At 45.8% G+C, this 22,096-nt stretch overlaps 2 protein-coding genes across 2 annotated transcripts in view; one reads left to right on the top strand and one right to left on the bottom strand.

Moving 5' to 3' along the window:
* Nucleotides 1-3,902: 3,902 nt before the first annotated feature.
* On the top strand, nt 3,903-18,511 carry ANKRD40 (ankyrin repeat domain 40). Its single transcript, XM_032162786.2, has 5 exons — nt 3,903-4,278; nt 11,063-11,211; nt 11,859-12,347; nt 14,623-14,804; nt 15,600-18,511. Exons 1-5 carry the CDS (start codon nt 4,145-4,147, stop codon nt 15,744-15,746), a joined length of 1,101 nt encoding a protein of 366 aa, XP_032018677.1. The 5' UTR covers nt 3,903-4,144; the 3' UTR covers nt 15,747-18,511.
* Nucleotides 18,512-19,993: 1,482 nt separating this feature from the next.
* ABCC3 (ATP binding cassette subfamily C member 3) overlaps nt 19,994-22,096 on the bottom strand; it is a 57,252-nt gene continuing 55,149 nt past the window's right edge. The window contains exon 31 of the mRNA XM_032162784.2: nt 19,994-20,587. Coding sequence (XP_032018675.1) covers nt 20,479-20,587 — 109 coding nt within the window. The 3' untranslated portion in view covers nt 19,994-20,478. The remainder of the gene's footprint in view (nt 20,588-22,096) is intronic.

Below are 22,096 nucleotides of genomic sequence, written 5' to 3'. Positions count from 1 at the left end.
AAACCTCTTTACTTTATAAATTGCCCAGTCTCAGGTAGTTCTTTTTTTTTTTTTTTTTTTTTTTTTGTTAAACAAAGTCTTGCTCTGTCACCCAGGCTGGAGTGCAGTGGCACGATCTCGCCTCACTGCAACCTCCACCTCCCAGGTTCAAGTGATTCTCCTGCCTCAGCCTCCTGAGTAGCTGGGAATACAGGTGTGCTCCACCACACCCAGCTAATTTTTGTATTTTTAGTAGAGACGGTTTCACTGTGTTGGCCAGGCTGGTCTGGAACTCCTGACCTCAGGTGATCCACCCTCCTCCGCCTCCCCAAATGCTGGGATTACAGGCGTGAGCCACCGTACCCGGCAGCAGTCTTCTCTCAGCACTCACAGACTCCCTTGGGGCTATCTCTTCTATTCCCATGACTTCAGCTAGCACCCTTTGCTGACTGCCAAAATACAAATCACCAGCCCAGACCTCCTTCCCAAATGCAATACCCATTCACACGATTGTTTACTGGTTTACTGAACATATCCAGTTAAATGAAAATCAGAAGTTGAACTTGAGTTCAAAGCCTTGCTCCATCACAAACTACGATGTATAGCATTGGGCAAGTTTGTTTGTTTGTTTGTTTGTTTATTTATTTATTTATTTTTGAGATGGAGTCTCACTCTTTTGCCCAGGCTGGAGTGCAATGGCGCGATCTTGGCTCACTGCAACCTCTGCCTCCAGCACCTGCCGCTCCACGCCCATCTAATTTTTGTATTTTTAATAGAGACGGGGTTTCGCCATGTTGGCCACGCTGGTCTCAAACTCCTGCCCTCAGGTGATCTGCTCGCCTCAGCCTCCCAAAGTGCTGTGATTACAGGCGTGAGCCACCGTGCCTGGCCAGCATTGGGGCAAGTTAATTACCTCTCTGAGCCTCAGATAATAATGATGGTCCTGTTTTACAGAGGGGTTGTTGTGAGGATTAAATGAGATAATCCATGTACAGCACTTCTTGCAGTGCCTGGCAATGAGTTGATAGTAGCAGACAGTAAAGAGTAGTAGTAATTAAAAGGTCCTCAGAAAGCTCAAGTCAACAGATCCAAAAGTGAATTCATGACCAAACCTCAAACCTTCTCTTCATCCTTTGTCCCAAATCTCAGTAAATCACACCACCATCTAATCATCCAGAAACTCAAACATTAGCCTTGTTTCTTGACCACCACTGCCCTCCCATTCTGCCAGGTTAAGTTTCCCTAATGTAAACCTTGTAACCCACCTATGATCCAATGAATGTTTAAGATGTCTAGGCTTTGCACATATCCATTCATTCAATCCATAGAACACTCCTGCAAGGTGGGTGCTACTATTATTCCTGTTTCGCAGGTGCAGAATTTGAGGCACAAGAAAGTTGAGTAACACATTCAAGATTATATGGGTGGCAAACCCAGGCAGTCTGGCATCGGTCTCCACACTCACTACCACTATGCCACATTGTTTCTATTGTAATGCATAGCACATTCTATTGTTCGCCTTGTCTTCCCTGATAAACTGTTCTTCGAAGTCAAGGACTCTGATTCATTTGCAGCAGCATCCTCAGTGACTAGGACAGTGCCTGGCAAACAGTACATGCTTAATACAGTTCAGTGAGTTAGGCAGTTCCCTAGAGACAGGACAGAGTAGAGATAAATGGAAGTAGTAATAGAACAGCCAGCAGGTTACATTCAGTTATATCCAAGATCATAAGTTTTGTTTGTGGATAAAATTTTGTTTTTTTTAATCTGAAGATAATAAACAGAAGACTGAAATCAGAGTAAGTAGAGGTTGAGTTTAAGAAGAGCTACTAATATTCACGGATACAGCAGTTATGTAGGGTACATGCTATAATCCTTTTAAGGAAGGGACATTTGACAAACTCTCACAAAGAGAACTCATAGACTTTGGGGGCTGGGCATGATAGCTCACGCCTGTAATCCTAGCACTTTGGGAGGCTGAGGCGGGCGGATCACCTGAGGTTGGGAGTTTGAGACCAGCCTGACCAACATGGGGAAACTCCGTCTCTACTAAAAATACAAAAAATTAGCCGGGCATGGTGGAACATGCCTGTAATCCCAGCTACTCGGGAGGCTGAGGCAGGAGAATCGCTTGAACCTGGGAGGCGGAGATTGCGGTGAGCCGAGATCACGCCGTTGCACTCCAGCCTGGGCAATGACAGTGAAACTCCGTCTCAAAAAAAAAAAAAAAAAAAAGAGAACTCATAGACTTTGGGGTGCAGTCACGAACAATTTTTTTAACTGCATTAAAAACAAAAAACAACAACCAAAAAAAACAAAAACAGGCCAGGCACAGTGGCTCATGCTTGTAATTCCAGCACTTTGGGAGGCCAGGCTGGCGGATCACGTGAGGTCAGGAGCTGGAGACCAGAGTGGCCAACATGGTGAAACCCTATGTCTACTAAAAATACAAAAATTAGCCAAGCGTGGTGGCACAGGCCTGTAATCCCAGCTGCTCCGGAGGCTGAGGCAGGAGAATCGCCTGAACCTAGACATAGAGGTTGCAAGAAGCCGAGAGATCGCCCCACTGCACTCCAGCCTGGGCAACAGAGTGAGACTCTGCCTCAAAAACAAACAAACAAAAACAACAAGCCACTACCTACTCCCATGTCACTCAAATTGTGTTGAAGGACTCAATTCCAGTGCCATACACGTCAGTTTCAGATGCAGTATCATGCTGGATGTGAGAATTAAAATTTAAATTGGGGGAACAAATGAAAATGTAAGCTCAAGCAGGGTTACAATTTGCCATGGGGGTCAATTTAAGTGTGTAGTCAGTTTATATTCAGCACCACCTGGTGTGCACTGTGTACTGTGTGAATTACTGTATCATACTAAACAAACAGGCATTGGTTTTTCTTAAACTGTAGCAAGAAAAATGCTTGCTGTGCAGATCTTAGCAGCCCCAAGAGACGGAAATGAAAACTCCATGCCTAAATTTATCCCTTCCTATTTCATCTCTCCTTGTTCAGGCCTTCCTCCCTTCCTCCCCAGGGCTATTTCCTTAATCCTGACCCCATCTGTAAAGTTCCATCCTGTGCCACATCGGAGGATCTCTTCAGGGCACCTGGGCTCAGCAAAATAATATTTCCTTTTTCTCCTACTGGGTGTAAAACAGTGCCAACTGAGGCTCCGAGCCTCATTAGATAGATCGGGCAAGAAGTCAAGCAAAATGCTGTTTACATGTACACCACAGCTCTTCCCAGAGCACTTGGAATCAGGACCAGGACACCTCCAAAGCCTCTTTGGTGTTTTTCCTTTCTTTTCTCCTTATATGGCCTTCATGAAGAGTAACTAATTACAATCTGTAAGCAGTAATTACAGTTCATAAACTGTGAGCACAATATAAATATTTTTCCTGAAAGCCAGGTTAGAAGAAATCCTGTCTAAAATGAGATGTAAAACAACAACAATTGAAATAAATATTCTAACTGAATTGTCCCCAAGCACTGTCAAAAAGAAGAGTGTAATCTATCTCTGTAATAATGGGCGTATTATAGTAAGATCATTTTCAGCCCATTTCCCCATCCTGCTGGGCAAGAATGAGCTCAGATAAGGAAAAGGAGCCAACCAAACTGGGGGAAAATAACAAAAAAAACCCAAATCCCAACAAAAAGAACCCACCAATTATTTTGGATGCCTGGTAAACAGCCTGCACCAGAGGATAAGGCTTTTCTGGCTCTCAACTATGCTTTTTTCTCTTTTCATGTGTCTTGTCCTCCTCCCTTAAACTGCGGGGTGGGGAGGTCTAAAAATAGTCAATGAATCATGGCATATAATATTGTGCAGTAGTTACATAAACAGCCAACCCGGGCGCCGGAGCCCCGGGTCGGAACGGAGAATATCTGGGTCAGGGTTGTCACACTGAATAGGGTCCCCCGGAGCCGGCCTTCGGGAGGCGCGGCCGGGGAGGAGGCCTGGGCCTGCGGGCCGGGAGCAGCAGGGGCGGCCCGCGGGAGGGAGCGGAAGTCCCGGGACGGGCGCGGGCAGCGGCGCGAGCAGGGCGGGCGAGCTCCGCGCTCCCTCCCCATGGCCGGGAGCGGGCCGCGGCGACGGCGGCGGCGCTGACAGGCCCCGGGCGGGGCGGGGCAGGCGGGCCTGGGCGGGGGCCTGGGGCTGTGGGAAGATGAACGCCCTCCTAGAGCAGAAGGAGCAGCAGGAGAGGCTGCGGGAGGCCGCGGCCTTAGGGGACATTCGGGAGGTGCAGAAACTGGTGGAGAGCGGGGTGGATGTGAACTCCCAAAATGAGGTCAACGGCTGGTAAGTGGGGAGCGGGGGAGGCCTAGGGTCAGGGCAGCCGGTCCGAGGCGTGGGGCAGTCAGTCGCGACCTGGGCCCAGCGCTGTCCCTGGACGCCGGGCTACGGCGAGGCCTGCCACCTCGGGCCTCCCAGATTGTGCCCACTTGAGGCCAGCCCTGGCCCCCATGCCTCGTGCGGTCGGGAGCGCGTCCTGCCCAAATCCCGGCCCACGTGGTCTCGGGGCAGCGCCCACTGGGACTCTGGTGCCCTACCCCCTTCCCCCGCGCTCCCGGCTCACTTGGTCAGAGCGGTGCTGGAGGCAGGGATTCTCAGCGACTATGCGTTGGAGCTCACCCCGATTCGAGTGTTGCGTTAATTTGCCGTAGGTGCTTCTGGAGAACACATCTTGCAGAGCTAAAAGCATAAGCAACTGAGCAAATATGAATTTTATAAACTAGCACGATTTCCTTAGCCAAGACCAGGAAAAAAAAAACACATTTGCATCACCCACCATTCTGCTTCTCTGTTGTTTCACTGCAACAGATTTGCCTACAGTTGCCTGTTTGAGGGAAGACTCATTTGTTTATCCTATGGAGTATTTTCTTTCTTTTCCTTTTCTTTCCTTTTTTTTTTTTTTTTTTTTGAGACAGGGTCTCGCCCTGTTGCCCGGGGTGGAGTGCAGTGGCATAGTCTTGGCTCACTGCAACTTCTACCTCCCCGGCTCAGGTGCTCCTCCTGCCACAGCCTCCCAAGTAGCTGGGAATACAGGCGCGCGCCCCCACAACCCGGCTAATTTTTTTTTTTTTTTTTGTATTTTTAGTAGAGATGGGGCCAGGTTGGTCTCAAACTCCTGGCCTCAAGTGATCCACCCGCCTTGGCCTCCAAAAGTGCTGGGATTACAGATGTGAGCCTACCTTTCCCGGCCAGTTTTCTTATTACAATTTCAAATACAGAATGTCACCCAAGACTTTAGATGTCTGCCTGCAGATTGAATTCTTCCCAATTAAATAAGGAGTCTCATCTTAAGATGTTGCTGGTGGTCAAAACTTAAAGTTACTGAATGTGGCATTATTCTGCTCTCTGCATTTAAAATTTAAAATTTTCATTCAGGTAATGCTTAGCCAGACTATTTTGCTAGCTTAGAATTAAAGTGAGTAGCACTTTGGGAGGCTGAGGTGGGCGGATCACGAGGTCAGGAGATCAAGACCATCCTGGCCAACATGATGAAACCCCGTCTCTACTAAAAATACAAAAATTAGCTGGGCATGGTGGTGCACGCCTGTAGTCTCAGCTACTTGGGAGGTTGAGGCAGGAGAATCACTTGAACCTGGGAGGCGGAGATTGCAGTGAGCCAAGATTGCACCACTGCACTCCAGCCTGGGTGACAGAGCAAGATTCCGCCTCAAAAAAAAAAAAAAAAAAAAGTGAGTTTACATTTTTTTTATTAAGTGGAATCATCCATTTTGGAACTGAAAGGGACAATGGAGAGAGGCTCAACCCCAGAGAATAACTTGCCCTAGGCCACATAACTATTAATATGCTAGCACCAGAACCATGGTTTCCAGACTGCCTCAAAAGTCTATCTACCTGGGCCCTGCGCGGTGGCTCATGCCTGTAATCTCAGCACTTCGGGAGGCCGAGGTGGGCAGATCACGAGGTCAGGAGTTCGAGACCATTCTGGCCAACATGATGAAACCCCGTCTCTACTAAAGATACAAAAATTAGCTGGGGATAGCGGCGTTTGCCTGTAATCCCAGCTACTTGGGATGCTGCGGCAGAGAATCACTTGAACCTGAGCAAAGATCACACCACTGCACTCCAGCCTGGCGGCAGAGCGAGACTCTGTCTCAAAAAAAAAAAAAAAAGGTCTATCTTCCTGGTGGGACCTGGTGGCTCACGCCTGTAATCCCAGCACTTTGGGAGGCCAAGGCAGGAGGATCACTGGAGCCCAGAAGTTTGAGACCAGCCTGGGCAACATAGCGAGACCCCAGTCTCAAAAAAAAATTTCTACTTAATTTCCCTAAAGAAAACAGCCTGGACAGCTGTCCAGAAGGCCAGGAAACAGTGGATACTACCTTTTTGTTCTTTTTTTTTTTTTTTTTAACAGGTCTTTGCAAACTTGCTGCTGTGTATGTAACCTCTTCTCAGCATTGCTCTGGTTCAAAGCTGTGAATTACCATTTTGGCACTGGGAGGCAGTGTTGTGTAGAAGGAGCCTGGTCTTTCCTGCAGGTTCTCCTCCATTCCTGCCTAGCTATGGGACTTTGCCCGAGTTGCTTCATTTTCTACTTGTTCCAGAAGAGTATTGTGAGCCCTTAATGAGATGAAGCATAAAATAAATAGCTAACATTTGTTGAACTTGCTTTGCAGCGCAGATAGGGTTTTTTTTTTTTTTTTTTTGAGACGGAGTCTCGCACTCTCGCCCAGGCTGGAGTGCAGTGGCGCCATCTCGGCTCACTGCAAGCTCCGCCTCCCAGGTTCATGCCATTCTCCTGCCTCAGCCTCCCAAGTAGCTGGGACTACAGGCGCCTGCCACCACGCCCGGCTAATTTTTTGTATTTTTAGTAGAGATGGGGTTTCACTGTGTTAGCCAGGATGGTCTCCATCTCCTGACCTTGTGATCCGCCTGACTCGGCCTCCCAAAGTGCTGGGATTACAGGCGTGAGCCACCGCGCCCGGCCAGCTCAGATAGGGTTCTAAGTGTTTTACATGTGTTAGCTTGTTCACAACTACCTGGGGACATAGTTATTGTTCTCTCCATTTACAGATAAAGAAACTGAGGCCCAGAAAGCGTAAGTCGTTTCCTCACTTTGCACAGTGCCCCTTCCCAAGGTCATAGGATTGACAGTAACTAGTGGAGCCAGAAAACGAACCTGGTATCTGATTCCAGACCTACCCTCCTAAACACAATGTCTGCCCCATAGCAGGTGGTTAGTGAAGTGATTCTGAGGCAGCCTGAAGAGGCTTCTTATAGGTTTGTTTTGTTTGTTTGTTTGTTTGTTTCTGAGATGGAGTTTCACTCTTGTCACCCAGGCTGGAGTGCAACGCGTGATCTCGGCTCACTGCACCCTCCACCTCCCGGGTTCAAGTGATTCTCCTGCCTCATCCTCCCAAGTAACTAGGATTACAGGCGCCCGCCACCACGCCTGGCTAATTTTTTGTATTTTTAGTAGAAATGGGGTTTCACCATGTTAGCCAAGCTGGTCTCGAACTCCTGACCTCAGGTGATCCGCCCGCCTCGGCCTCCCAAAGTGCTGGGATTACAGGCGTGAGCCACCGCACCCGGCCTCTTGTAGATTTAATTGGAGGAACTAATAGGCCCCTCAAACTCAACATGTCCGAGATTGAATTCCAAGTCTCCCCTCATCCCTCTACCACCTCAAGCCTGCTCCTCTGAGTCCTCAGCCTCTCAGGGGTGCTCAGGCCGGAACCCTTGGCACCCTGCTTGCCTCCTGCTTGCCTCCTGTCTTTCACAGCCGACATCCAGTTAGCCAATTCTATGAGCTCCACCTTCAGATACAGTCAGAATCTGACTACTTCTCACTAACCCTACCGCTATACCTCTGGTACAAAGCCACCATTGTTTCTCTCACCTGGATTATTGCAATAGCCTCTTACTAGTGTCCTTGCTCCTAAGCTTATATCATACAGTCTTCTTAGTTAACACAGTGGGCAGAGGGATCCTGACTTAAAACATAAGTCAGCTCATTTCACGCTGCTCAAAAATGGCTCCTATCTCACTCAGTAAAAGCCTACAGGGTCCTACAGTTTCTATTTCCTGTCCCCACATCTTCCCTCCTTACCTCTGTGCTAATCTCATGGGATTTGCCCTTCTGCTTACCTTTTTCCCCTGGCCTCCTTGCTTTCTCTGGAATACCAGACAGTCCTGATTCAAGATCTTTGCGTTTTGTCTTCCCACTCTCTTAAATGCTTTCCCTCCAGATATCACATGGTTTGCTTCCTTACCACCTTCAGATTTTAGTTTAGATGTCACCTTCTTGGCAAGGCTTTTCCTGGGCCCTCAGTTTTAAGTTGCACAATGCCCCTTTCCAACCTCTGGCATTCCCTAATGCCTTTCCCTGCTTTACTATTGCTGTCACACTTCACCACCTAGCATACTGCGTGCTTTGCTTATTTATTTGCTGATGTCTGTTTCCTCTTCTGTAAAATGGGGGGAATGTTGACAATAGTATTACCTCATTGGTTTAGAGGATTAAATAAGTTAATACATGTAATGCCTTTAGAACAATGTCCAACATGTAAAGCGTTATACCTGTGTTAGCCATTGTTGTTTTCTTATTATGAAGCAATATGCCGTGTAATGGAATATAAGGTTACCCTTATAAAACGTACTGTCTTGCATTGCAAAGCAGAATGGTGACTGCTTTCAATTCTTAGTTGCTCAGTAATCACAATTTCAGCACCAATGAGTGATGCCCAGTTGATGAATGACACCCAGTGCCTCAGGTCTGAAATAGTTTCCGACACTAATAAGAGATTCTGACTGCAAATGTAAAGCTTAAGGAGTTGAAGTTCAAAGATAGAGTAATCTATCAATTAGATTGGTCACTAATCATTCCCCCACATCAGTTGTAATTCAAGTGTCATGCATAACCCTTGGTTCGTGAAGAACTTGAAAATATTACCTGGCTGCAGGGGCTCTGAGTTATGGCTGCCCCGAGCTACACAGCTCTGTACTGTAAATGATGATCACTAAGGCACAGGGCTGTGGGGGCCATGCTATGTTGGCTTAACCCTGCTTTACATGGGTGGTAGTTTAGCAAGTTGGTTTGTCCCAGAGTCTCTCAGACCCACTGGTAGTAAATCACCTCCTTTACTCTCCAGCTTGTCATGAACAGGTGATCTACTACTAGCAAGTGAGCATTTTATTTCCAAAAGGGAGCATATTTTTCTCATCATGCTTCATTCATTTTTCAGGGCTCACTTATCATTATAATTGTTCACTTTTTAAGCCTGTGCCACAGACATCCACACACAAACACACTCAAGGTTGCAGTTTGCCCAGAATCAAGGGTAAATTGGATCCTTCTACTTCAAGCAAGGTCCACTTTATCCTTAGTTTACTCATTTGGTACTTTTTTTTTTTTTTTTGAGACAGAATCTTGCTGTGTTGCCCAGGCTGGAGTGCAGTGGCGCAATCTTGGCTCACTGCAACCTCCGCCTCCTGGGTTCAAGCAATTCTCCTGCCTCAGCCTCCCCAGTAGCTGGGATTACAGACGTGCACCATCACATGAATTTTTGTATTTTTGGTAGAGACGGGGTTTCACCCTGTTGGGCAGGCTGGTCTCAAACTCCCGACCTCAAGTGATCCGCCTGCCTTGGCCTCCCTAAGTGCTGGGATTACAGGTGTGAGCCACCGCGCCTGGCCCATTCCGTAAATATTAATTAAGCATGGATATGTGCCAAGCAAACACTTCCTTGCCTTCAGGGAGCTTGATCAAGACTCTTCTCTCCCAAACTTAACAAGACTCTTATTTTTCCCAAATTAGCAATAATTTTGTCATTGCATCGTGGAATACACCTTAAAGGAACCTGGATAATCTAATTCTAATGAACCATAATGTAGAATATCACTTGAGACATCAATGGAATTGCTCCCAGCCAGCCAGACATGCTAACTTTCTGTAAGTTAGTAATGTTAAGCCCAGGGCAAATCAGCTTTTTCCTGGAATCATATAAACTTTCCCAATAATTATACTTCCCAGGTTAGTGAACTAACTAACCTTCACTATTGAACATTTGTTCTAATCTTCATTTCTGTATTTGGCTATAAGAGCTCTGAAGATATTTATCTCAGTTCAATTAGAGAGTTGGTGAAAGAAGACATTTCAAAACACAGGGACGAAAAGTATTTTCCTTCCATAATATACAGTCAGCTTTGGCACCTAGGGATGGATTTAGTTGCTCTGAATCTTTCATTTCTGTTAAGATGGAGTTTTTGCTGGCATGCTGATTATGTTTCTGTACAGTATTAAAATAGTAGCCCTTCAGAGTGTGCAGAATTGCTTCCTCTGTGTACAATATTGAGTGATTAGTTTTACTTAAATGAGTCTGATATGTTAGAAGAACCTGTTCTTGAAGAATTTTGGTTGTTGATGTATATTTTTTAAGTACCTCAGGAATTGAAGTATGTGTGCAGTGCCTTATGTTTACGCAGATGAGGATATGTTTTTAGCCTTCTGGAGGGAACTAGAGAAGCCAACTTTTTAAAAATGGAAATTTGGAAATCCTTTGTGTGTGTGTTAAGGAAAGAAAAGTAAGAAGGAAAAAGAAAGTGAGCAACTGGGATTCAGACAAGAATGTCTGCTGTCATAATAATAATTTAAGTGACAGAGCAAGCTGCTGATAGGAGATGGTTATTAGCCTGATAATATTGAATCTTCAGGTGGCATATGAAGTGAGTTTCCATGGTCCCTGAAAAGGAATATAGCAATAGAAAAATATCTTCAGAGACTGAGATGATCTCATGAGTGATACTGATAGAGTATACTCCACGGTATCATTGGAGTTAGCCAGCCAGTAAGCTTACCTTTTGGAGGCTATTGAAATGAAAACTCCTAGGTTAAGTTAGTTTTTCTCAGGAGCCAGAAATGAAATTTAAAAACAAAATTTAAGCATATTAAATATTTGGATCATCGGCTTTGTGAAAAGTTGAGATTACCAGCCCGGTTACCTGGTTCTAGCTGAACTCTAACAGGCTTGTGTATACATTATTTACTAATGTTTAGAATCTGAAATCCCAAATCACTTCTCCTCTTTTTCAATCATTTTTTTCGTTGGGACAGGACTTGTTTACACTGGGCATGTAAACGAAACCATGGTCAGGTGGTCTCTTACTTGTTAAAATCAGGAGCTGACAAAGAAATTCTTACCACAAAAGGAGAAATGCCAGTCCAGTTAACATCAAGGAGAGAAATCAGGAAGATTATGGGAGGTGAGTCTGTTTGGAGGAACTTTTGATTTCGTCAGACTCATTGAAGACTTGTGGTATTATTGGCTACATTCTTAATGCTGGTCAAACAACTACTCTATTTCTTTTCTTTTTTTTTTTTTTTTTGGGTCGGAGTTTAGCTCTTGTTGCCTAGGCTGGAGTGCAGTGGCGTGATCTCGGCTCACCACAACCTCTGCCTCCCAGGTTCGAGTAGCTAGAATTACAGGCATGTGCCACCACATCTGGCTAATTTTGTATTTTTAGTAGAGACAGGGTTTCACCATGTTGGTCAGGCTGGTCTCAAACTCCCGACCTCAGGTGATCCACCTGCCTTGGCCTCCCAAAGTGCTGGGATTATAGGCACGAGGAACCGCTCCCGGCAACTCTTCTATTTCTAAAAGCAAATTACTGTGCCAAGATAGTAATTCCAGGTTGTTTCTGGGGAGGTCAGCATTGTAAGGTTTTATTTTTTTATTTGTAAAATTTAAGATAATGATAAAAATGGTAATCACAAACCTAATGAAATATTCTTTTTTCTTCTGGCCTGACACTGACCAATGTCACATACCGAAAGATACCACTTCCAAAAGACGCCTTGTTTTGATAATTTTGAAAGGACTGTGTAAATGTTCTCTTTTCTTCTTTTTAAGTGGAAGAAGATGATGATGATGATGATGACAATCTCCCCCAGCTGAAGAAGGAGTCAGAACTGCCCTTTGTTCCCAACTATTTGGCCAACCCAGCCTTCCCTTTTATCTATACACCCACAGCAGAGGATTCAGCCCAGATGCAGAATGGGGGCCCCTCCACACCCCGTGCATCACCCCCTGCAGATGGCTCACCTCCATTGCTTCCCCCTGGGGAACCTCCCCTGTTAGGGGCCTTTCCCCGGGACCACACCTCTTTGGCACTAGTTCAGAATGGTGATGTATCGGCCCCCTCTGCCATACTCAGAACACCAGAAAGCACAAAACCGGGTCCTGTTTGTCAGCCACCAGTGAGTCAGAGCCGCTCCCTGTTTTCTTCTGTCCCGTCCAAGCCACCAATGTCTCTGGAGCCTCAAAATGGGACGTATGCAGGACCAGCGCCAGCATTCCAGCCATTTTTCTTCACTGGAGCCTTTCCATTTAATATGCAAGGTAACCCCTCATCAGCAAACAGCCTCTGCAACAGGGGAGTTGGTGTCCAGAGGGGTGGGATTTAATGAGGTATTCTGGGTATAATTACAAACGTACAGAAACATTACATGACTAATATAAGGAACTCCCTTTACTCAAATTCACAAATTGTTTACCTTTTGCCCTTTTACCCTGATACCCTTCAGTATTCTTTCCATTATATCTTTCCTAAGAACAAGGATATTCTGTCTTTTTTTAATTGAAATGTAGTTTCGCCCAGTCACCCAGGCTGGAGTGCAGTGGTGTGATCTTGGCTCACTGCAACCTCCGCCTCCCAGGTTCAAGCAATTCTTCTGCCTCAGCCTCCCAAGTAGCTGAGATTACAGGAGCATGCCACCACGCCTGGCTAATTATTATTATTATTTTTTTTTGTATTTTTAGTAGAGATGGGGTTTCACCATATTGGCCAGGCTGGTCTCAAACTCCTGACCTTAAGTGATCCGCCTGCCTCAGCCTCCCAAAGTGCTGAGATTATAGGTGTGAATCACCGCACCCAGCTGGATATTCTGTTATACAACTACAGTACAAATGACCAAATTTGAGAAATGTAATATTGAGCTAATGCTGTTCCGTAATCCATAGACCGTGTTTAAATTTTGTCAGTTGTCTCAACCATTGCCTTTTGTATTCCCTCATCTACTATACGTACTGTCTGTACTATTACAGAAATAGTACCATCTGTACTATTGATATCTATCTGGACTATCTGTACTCCTCTGCCACCTGTGCCCTGCCCAGGATCATACGTTGCATGTAGTTATCATGTCGTTTTAGTTTCCTTTAATCTGGAATCTTTACCCTTTATCATTTTTGATCTTGATCTTTTTGGAGTCCAGGCCAGTTATTTTTGTGGGATGTGATTTTCTATCATTCTTTCTCTACTTATTAGTTGGTATTTTACTGTAAAGAAGGGCTTTCCCTTCTCCTTCATTCATATCAGTATTGACTCATATATTCTTATTTTATTCAGTGGGTTATAATCTGTTACTATCATTTTTTAATTATTCAAATTATCCCAGATTTGGCCAGTGGGAGCGCCTTCAAGCTAGTTCTTATGTCCCTTTCACGTGCCTTCATTGTTCTTGGAGCACTGCCTTACTTTCTGGGGCAGCAAGATGTTCCAGGCTCAATAGCATAACTTTTCCTGCCCCAGCCCTGGAATCAGTCATTTCTCCAAGAAGCCCTGGTTCTTTTTGGTGGAGAATGGTATTTAGGGCACACAGCAAACTTGCCTCCCACTTGGGCCCACTGAGAATGGTATTCAGACACCAGGATGTAGGCACTAGGTGTCCTCATTGCTACAGGTATATCATTTCTTCTAGGCCCGCTGAGAGCACATAGCCAGGAAAGATATCAATATTTCTCTATCTATGTATATCTTTTTGAAAATATTAAAAACCACAAGTTCATCCTGATTCTTCCAAAGCCAGTCAAACACCATAGGGTGCAGCTAGTCTTACTTTTCCTTTTTTCCTAGAAGTAACTCTCTCACTTCCTGTTTTTGAGGAGTTACTACTGTAGGTGCTAACAGTGACCTGGGGTGCCACAAGGGATTCATATACGGGGAACAAAGCAGAACTGCCAAATGTACAGGGTGCTTGACTCGGGCTGTCTTGGCAGCCAGGTTCAGAATAAAGGAGCAGATTGCTTAGATCCCAGACCTATGAATAATAAGCCAAGACCCCTTCCTCATGAAGGTGTGCTACATTCAAATCAAGTTATACTTTAGCTTTTATTAGTAGCTTGTCATTTGTCTCTTTTACTGTCTTTTTTGCAAGGAGTTTCATATTTTACAAATACCTTTAGGTCCATAATTGTTAAATCTTTTCAGGGTAACTCACATCCTGCCCGTGCTTTTTTCCAACCTTCTTCCCTCTTCCCCTGTTCATGTATAGTTTGATACCCAAACCTGTTCTTAAGACTTTGCCTCCTTAGCTCCAATGGCAGAAGTAAATTATCCTTCTACATAGCTGGAATGGTTCCCCCTGCCTTGCTCTTACTTTGTGAACATAGCCTTAGAAGTACGGACGGCAATGCAGGAAACTGCCCCAGCAGAGGCAGAATCGGGCCTGAGCAAACCCTGCTGGCTGCACTTGGTTTTCCCACCAGACAGGTCTGTTAATCATGCACAGACCTTTGGCATGATTAAGTATAACCATCTTCTGGAAAAGATCTTAAACAACATGGGCTGTGCTGTGCCAGAACTATTCATGAACATCTCTCCTTTTTTTCCTAGAGCTGGTACTCAAGGTGAGAATTCAGAACCCATCGCTTCGAGAAAATGATTTCATTGAAATTGAACTGGACCGACAGGAGCTCACCTACCAAGAGCTGCTCAGAGTGTGTTGCTGTGAGCTGGGTGTTAATCCAGATCAAGTGGAGAAGATCAGAAAGTTACCCAATACTCTGTTAAGGAAGGTAGGAAAAGTCTGTTAAGCATGAATGGCTGCTTTTTGCATTTGAAAAATACCTAGCTCCCTCCTTGGTTATATGAGGTAGTTGAGGGAATAAACAAAGAATAGAAAAGGAGCAAAGAGTGGTTTTATAAATGTAATCATTTCCTTCTACTGAGTCCATAGAGACGCTGGCTTTTTTTTGGCAAGTTAAGTGAAGCAGTGGAGTGGAGAAGGAACAAAGACATCTGTAACTGGTGTTTGGCCAGTTACAGTCTTACAAACTAGTGGTAAACACCATTGCATTCAGACCAGCCACACTGGCATTTTTGGAAGTTGATACCAGAGAGAAGTTTCTGAATTATCATTCACGTGTTCCTATTTTTGGTTTCTGTAGTGATCTGTGAGGATTAACTTAGCGCACTACTAGATGTGCCTTCTGTTTTACAAGTGAAGGACCAAGTTCAGTTACAGAGCAAATCCACATAGATGCATGTGTGGGCCTTCATACATCTCTGGGTTTTTGACATCAGGCTTCTGGCTTCTCAGGGCACCTGGGAAACTGATCTGTGCATTGCCTGTCCCTTCGCGGTGTGTGCTTATGCTGTCGCAGCTGCTGAGCTGTTTTTAAGGACTTCTACTTTGCAACCCAATCATCCTGGGGCCTTAGTTGCACTATCACTGACAGCCTGCCACAGGGATTTTTTTTTTTTTTTCTTCTAGGTTTTGAAATAAGACAAGATACTGGTATCAATGCAGTGCACCAAACATATGGAGACAAGTGGCTCCTGCTAATCTGTTTAACATATTTTTGTTTTAGGACAAGGATGTTGCTCGACTCCAAGATTTCCAGGAGCTGGAACTGGTTCTGATGATAAGTGAAAATAATTTTCTGTTCAGAAATGCTGCATCCACACTGACTGAAAGGCCTTGCTATAACAGGAGAGCTTCAAAACTGACTTACTAATGCAGCAGGGACTTTTATCACTGAGTATTATGACAGTGCGCATCACCTCTGGGCCAAGGACAAGCCATTGATCTAAATGCCTCGGATGCCCGGGAGGGCCTCTGGTGCCACTGCATAGTATATACTAACGTCATTCTGCCAAGGTAGGAAGCCCCTGACCCCCAAGCAGCGGTGCCACTCTTCCAAGCCTCTTGGTGCACAATAAACCTATTGCTTGAAGCTTTGAACAGCTGAGAAGTGGTCTGGAGAGGCAGAAGCTGAAGGTTCTATATCCAATGTGTTTTATGTCCAGAATGTAAGAGAGTTGTCTAAGCAGAAGCTGAGAGAGAGCGGAGCCTATTTCTAGCCACTCCTGTTGACAGTGCACCTGAAGGGCTGGGATGTGTTTTTCTTGGTGTTGCATGCTCACAACTCTCCTGACATTGGGAACTTATGAGAGAGGAAGACTGGGGAAAGCACAGATACTGGACAGATGGATTCTAGTGTGACTTGTGACTGTGAGGTTTCCTATAACATATTTATAAATGTTACTCAGGTTAAAAGTATTTAAGAATACAGTTAACTAATTGTAAATATGCTGTTAACCAAAAGAGCTTTCCCTCCCTCACTTTTTCCTTTGTAAACACTCATGACTGCTTCTCTGTCTCGAGTCATCTCTGCATTAACTCCCCTTCGTGGTCACTAGAGGGCTCTCTGATGCCTTCTAAAAGAGCAACTGCTTTTTTACAATGCCCCCCACCCCCACCCTGCCCATAGAGACAGGGTCTCACTATGTGGCCCAGGCTGGTCTCAAACTTCTGGCCTCAAGTGATCCTCCTGTCCTTGGCCTCCCAAGGTGCTGGGATTACAGGTGTGAGCCACTGCACCCAGCCCACCTTTTTTTTAACTCTGAAGTGATTCCAGTCATCTGTGTGTGTAACTGCATCCTATGAGAAGAGCACAAATATTGCTGTTCCATGCTCTCCACTTTCATTTTCCACTACAAATGAAAAGCAATTTTTGAGACTGAATCTGTTGCTACTTTAAAGGTTATTGTGGGAAACTGAGCTAAAGGAGTTAGCATCTTTATTTTTGTATCAAAGATAAAGGTTATTTTGAAATTATTAGGGTTTTTACACAATTCTGAAATCTGTTGCTTTTGTAAACAAATTGTTTGATCTTAGTGATCCCCCTACCACCACCAATTCACTTCACAAAGTCAGTTATGAGTCTACCAGACTTTGTTCTGAAAAACAGAAACAGAACACCTGATTAAACTCTTGAGTATGGCATAGGAATTTTTTAAAAGAATGCATTCAAGGATTCTTTTCCTTTCCTTCAGTGTCGTTAATGTTAAAAGAGCAGCCACTGTTTTGTTGAAACAAACAGCTTAACTTCAGAAATAAAAACTAGCACACTTAGACAAACAGGAGAGCAGGGGTTTGAAGCCAGCTGTCGAAGGGCATCCCTGCTGTCTTAAGAAGCTTTTCCCCATAGTGCCTATAGTTTCCAAAGAAACTCAACTTCCTAACTGTGTTAACTTAATTTTATTAGAACACTACAGTTGAGTGAGAACGTGCAGAAGATGTCAACAGAAGAGAATGTTGTGCTAAGATAATGGCTTCCTGCTGCTGCCTAAATGCTGAAATGAGGTTGAGATGTTTTTCAAGGCTAACTTCATGGACTCACTCTGTTTAGTGACTTAATTGTATCCCACCAATTACTGCTGGTGACTTACTCACCCTTGTACAGTGTTTGCATAGCAGAGTGAAGGTTACTTATTACCCTCTTTCTCTCAAGTGCTTTAAAGAAGAAACCTCCCTTGTGTTTCTTTTTTTTTTTTTTTTTTTTGAGACGGAGTCTCGCTTTGTTGCCCAGGCTGAAGTGCAGTGGCACAGTCTCAGCTCACTGAAACCTCCGCCTCCCAGGTTCAAACGATTCTCCTGCCTCAGCCTCCCAAGTAGCTGGGATTACAAGCATGTGCCACCATGCCCAGCTAATTTCTGTATTTTAGTAGAGACAAGGTTTCACCATGTTGGCCAGGCTGGTCTTGAACTCCTGGCCTCAAGTGATCCACCTGCCTTGGCCTCCCAAAGTGCTCGGATTACAGGTGTGAGCCACCCCGCCCAGCCCCTCCCTTGTGTTTCAACCAGTTGGAAGTGAATTTAACTAGATGTAGTACCCTTTTTTTTCTTTGCTTCTAAAAAAGTTACAGTTTACTGATAAAGTTAAGTCTGGTTCTACCCTAGAGGAAATAAATTCACTATTAATTCATGTCTTAAGTTACTTGGGTTGAAACACTTTCAGCCACCCAGATTAATTAAAGTGGAGCAGTGGAGGCCCCTGGCTGGGAGATGGCCTCCAGAGGAGCAGCTGCAGGGCATGTTCTGGGCTTAGCGACAGAGGCAAGCAAGGGACTGGTGTCTCCGGTGAGAGGTGGGTTTGATGTATCTCTGCCCTATGCTGGTCTCTCTTCTCCTTTATAAAATCCTCTGTGGTCAACTGACTGCTGCGTATCGCAGTGGAATAAGACTGCACAGTTGCCGGTAGGTGAGTTTAAGGTCTTAATCTATGCATTCAGAGAAATATTTTTATATGCTTTGTGTAATTTATAACAAGGATTTTTTTTTTTTAGCTTTGTTAACTGTGAATTCACCCCTCTTCCTCCACTGCATATTTAAAGCATGTGTTCACACTGTGTGTAAACATTCACTGAAGATTTTTTCTTTGTGCATTGCTGACTGTTCAAACATAACAAGTATTATTAAAATTAAATATTAACTGACCGATCCTATACGCCTTCATTTTGGCTTCCTAAACAGGACTATAGTTCTAATCATAGGGGGTTCAAATTGTTGGACAGTCCCAGAGACCAGAAGCTCTGGAGGAAAATTAGAAGGGCCCTCTCTCCACCTGAGCCTCCTCCACATCCTGCTCATACCCTGTCAGTAGCACCTGGGGACGGATATTTTGTGCGGCGTCTTTCCTTCCAGTTCGCAGCAGTCGGCTTCATGTCCCTGGAGTAGCTGAGCCAGTTAGATGGAGGTCATCCCTATGAACCACATTTTCTGATGATCCTATTTACCCAACTGAACCTCTCCTTTGGGCTGTCAGCACCTGTCAGGGCCTCAGTGAGCTCAGAAGCAAACTCCCAGGACAGGGGAGGAAACACAGCCTTATACTTCTAGATCTTTAGCGGAGACTGATGCTGAATGAGTCTGCTTTTCTGTTGGTTCAGGCCAGCTAGCACCTCACAAAGCAGACGTCAAGCCAAATTGGCCTAATAAATCAGAGAGCATAGCAGAGACCTTTTCTTAGCACCAAGGAGAGGCAGAATAATTTGGGCATTTGTGCTTTCATACTTGCTTTATCACAAGGATGGAAGTCATCTCCCATATACTCATAAACATCCTGGGCAGAAACAGCCTGCCAAAAAAATGCGATTAACCTTTAACAAATGGTCCTGCAGCACAGGCTGACCCAGAGCATATAGAAAAAACCAATCAAAGGATCCACCTTCATCCATATCTACTGCAAACCATTTAGGGTTGGGGAGAAAACCACCATCACCCACAGCCACTCACATCATACCAAGACAAAGATAGAGGAAATGAGAGCGAGACAGAGGAGACCAGAACACTTAGGAACAAGGAGAAGAGATCCATTCCAAATAGAAGGCCTGTGCCAGGTGGACTCTGACCTGCAGAAAAGAAACTCTTTGTTGGCTTGCTCAAAAAAGCAAATTTAATTCACCCTCACATCTTGTCTGCCAGCCTGGGAGTGTGGGTGCCTTCTCTCTGGGCAGGAGGTGGCCTCTTGGCTTCTTTGTGCTCACACATTCAGCTCTGGCTAGACTGAGGAAAATGAATGACTTGGAGGCCTCACTGGTTATAGGAACTGTCTGGAACAGACTTTGAAATGAGCAAGGAAGTAAAAGCATCATGCACTTCTCAGTCCCTAGAGAAACGGGCGTAGAGGGCTGAGGGATGACATGAATGTGGAGGTGTTCACAGCAGCTTTCCCAAGAGGCCCCAGGTCAGATTTCAGGGCCTTTCTCACCTTTTTACAATATCTGCAACAGCAGAGCAGGAGCTACTGGCAATTACCCAGGGAATTTTGGCTGTGAAGGCAATATTTGCAGCCAAGAGCTCTTGGGTCTGAGGTTCAGGTAACTACAACCATGTACATGTGTAGAAAATCTTCCTCTTGGCCTCCTCCAAAGATCCTAATCCCCAAACCTTGTGAACAAGCACAAAAAGACTAGTGTATACATATTGTTGACCACGTAGCTTTATTTCATCAGTACTCCATTTTTAATGGATTCAGGCAGCACCCCAGAGTACAGGACTGAGTTCCCAGCAGCTGTCTTCTGTTCAGGAGGAAAAAGCTTTTTATTAAAAAACAGAAACTAAACTTTAGAAAATATGAAAAATCAGAGGGAGGACAGAGGTCATTTCATAAAATCGTTACTTGAAAACAGTGCAGTGTGCAAATAACACTGGGTTAGGAATCGGGAGACCGGGGACTAGTCTAACTGGCTCAAACTAGCTGTGACTTTAGGCATGTCATTCACCACTTGGGGCTCATTTCCTCATCTAAAGCATTCAGCAGTTACCCTGTAAGGCACTTTACAGGTACAAAATCTTAAGGTGCCCCCAGTGTTTGCATCAAGTCCGTTCTGCGGACATATTTGGTGTCATTCCCTTCCTGATGAAAACCAGGAAAGGCCAGGAGGAAATCTCAGGAATATATTTTAGGCAAGTCCAGCATCTCTGGCCATCCCGTAGAAGATGCCTCTAGCTGCAATGAGGTTGGCTGGAGAATCAAATTCAGCTACTACTCCTTTGTCCAGGACCAGGACCCTAGTCAAAAAAGAGAGAAGTGGTCAGGTTTCCATCAGCCCTGACCTGGTCACATCGTCTAATCCTGCTCTTCTGGGTGCTTGCTCAGGCCCACAGTGACATGCCAACCCACCCAACACAGCCGCCGCACCACATGTGCACACTTGCAAGGCTGGTTATTTTAGCCATTCTGTTGGTTCTGGCAAGTGAAGCGGTTTCTGGGATCAAACACAAGGTCCTATTCATCTCTGCTAGTCGGGGCTCTGAAAACCTTCCCTAATGAGCCCTTCCCCTTGCCGGGGTCACAGGACTTCAGCAGGCTGTGTGCAGGGAGCCACGGGCCTGTGCGCTGGGCTCTGCACATCCATCTGCTTTGTGTCGGCTCACAAAAGCACACGGCAGGAAACCAGCTGCAGCGAGGCTGACACTGGAATCTGGGGCTTGGGCTGCAAATCTGGTGGCGGCTGCTGCTGCTGCTGCTGCTGCTGCTGCTGCTGCTCGGTGGGTCTCCAGCTCACACACAAACAGCCAGGCCTGGGCCCAGGGTTAGAATCTCCCACCAACCACTCAACCAGGTGCACCTGGTACAAGGCCAGTGGGCTGGCTCCCCCAGGGTATGGCAGGGGGGAAAGGGCTCTCCCCAGCCTGGAGAAGTGCTCCTCCATGGGAGGGGGCTGACTGCATTCTGATTCTCAGCCTACTGGGCTCCCAGATGTGTCCTGGGAAGGACTGTGTCTGTGACATCACTGCCTGGCCACCGCCCCCCGCCCCCATCCCAACACTGACTCCAAAATCAAGGTCTTCAGTGGCTTTTGATTGCTCTTGGGTAAGGACTGAATGCTCTCCCACGGTCCTCAAAGTGCAGCAGAGTGCGGCCTGTTCTCCACCCCCATCTTGGTTCTACTGCCTCCCTCCCATGCACTCCAGCCTCCTGTACCCTCCTGCCTTGGGGCATGTGTTATGTCCTTTGCCTGCAATTTTCATCTCGCTTCCTACCTTATTGCCCCACCTCAATTCTCCAACTCTTACTCATTCTTTCAGGCCTAGGTGGTGCATCCCTTCCTTAGAGGAGAAAGTGCCCTGGCCACCCCGTGTGCATAGCCTTTTTCTGGCCTGCACACACAGGCCTTTGCTTCCTTCCTGTGGGTCCTATTTACACATGATTATTTGATTAATTTCTGCCTGTTCCACTAGAAAGAATGAACTCCCAACCTCCAAGGTCCATCCAAGCCCCCCACCCTAGGGCTGCTGGTGAATGAAACAGTTTTGGTTAGGCCTGGGAACAGGTCCTCTCAGCCCAGCCCTGTCCCTCCTCCAAACCCAGGGCTCAGCACTTCCTGCCCACCCTCCCTTCTCCTAGTGGGGTCCTAAATGGGAGTGGGGGGGTGAGGGTAGGAGAGGGATGGAACGGACAGAGGGTAGCATCAGGCATTCTCAGCTTGGCTCCCAAGACACTGCTGGCTGCGTGGGGGTACTTCCAAGAGAGACAAGGTCTGACCCATTGCCTTGTCCATGGCACCCTCCCCACCC

This window comes from Hylobates moloch, unplaced genomic scaffold (assembly GCF_009828535.3).
Source record: "Hylobates moloch isolate HMO894 unplaced genomic scaffold, HMol_V3 SCAFFOLD_10, whole genome shotgun sequence".
Classification (NCBI taxonomy): domain Eukaryota; kingdom Metazoa; phylum Chordata; class Mammalia; order Primates; family Hylobatidae; genus Hylobates; species Hylobates moloch.
Note: the sequence above shows the minus strand (reverse complement) of the source record. Positions and strands in the feature narration are given on the sequence as shown.

Coding starts and splice junctions, on each gene's coding strand:
- ANKRD40 (XM_032162786.2), top strand. CDS start 4,145: ATGAACGCCCTCCTAGAGCAGAAGGAGCAGCAGGAGAGGCTGCGGGAG. Junction 4,279..11,062: donor CAAAATGAGGTCAACGGCTG/GTAAGTGGGGAG, acceptor TCGTTGGGACAG/GACTTGTTTACACTGGGCAT. Junction 12,348..14,622: donor CTTTCCATTTAATATGCAAG/GTAACCCCTCAT, acceptor TTTTTTTCCTAG/AGCTGGTACTCAAGGTGAGA.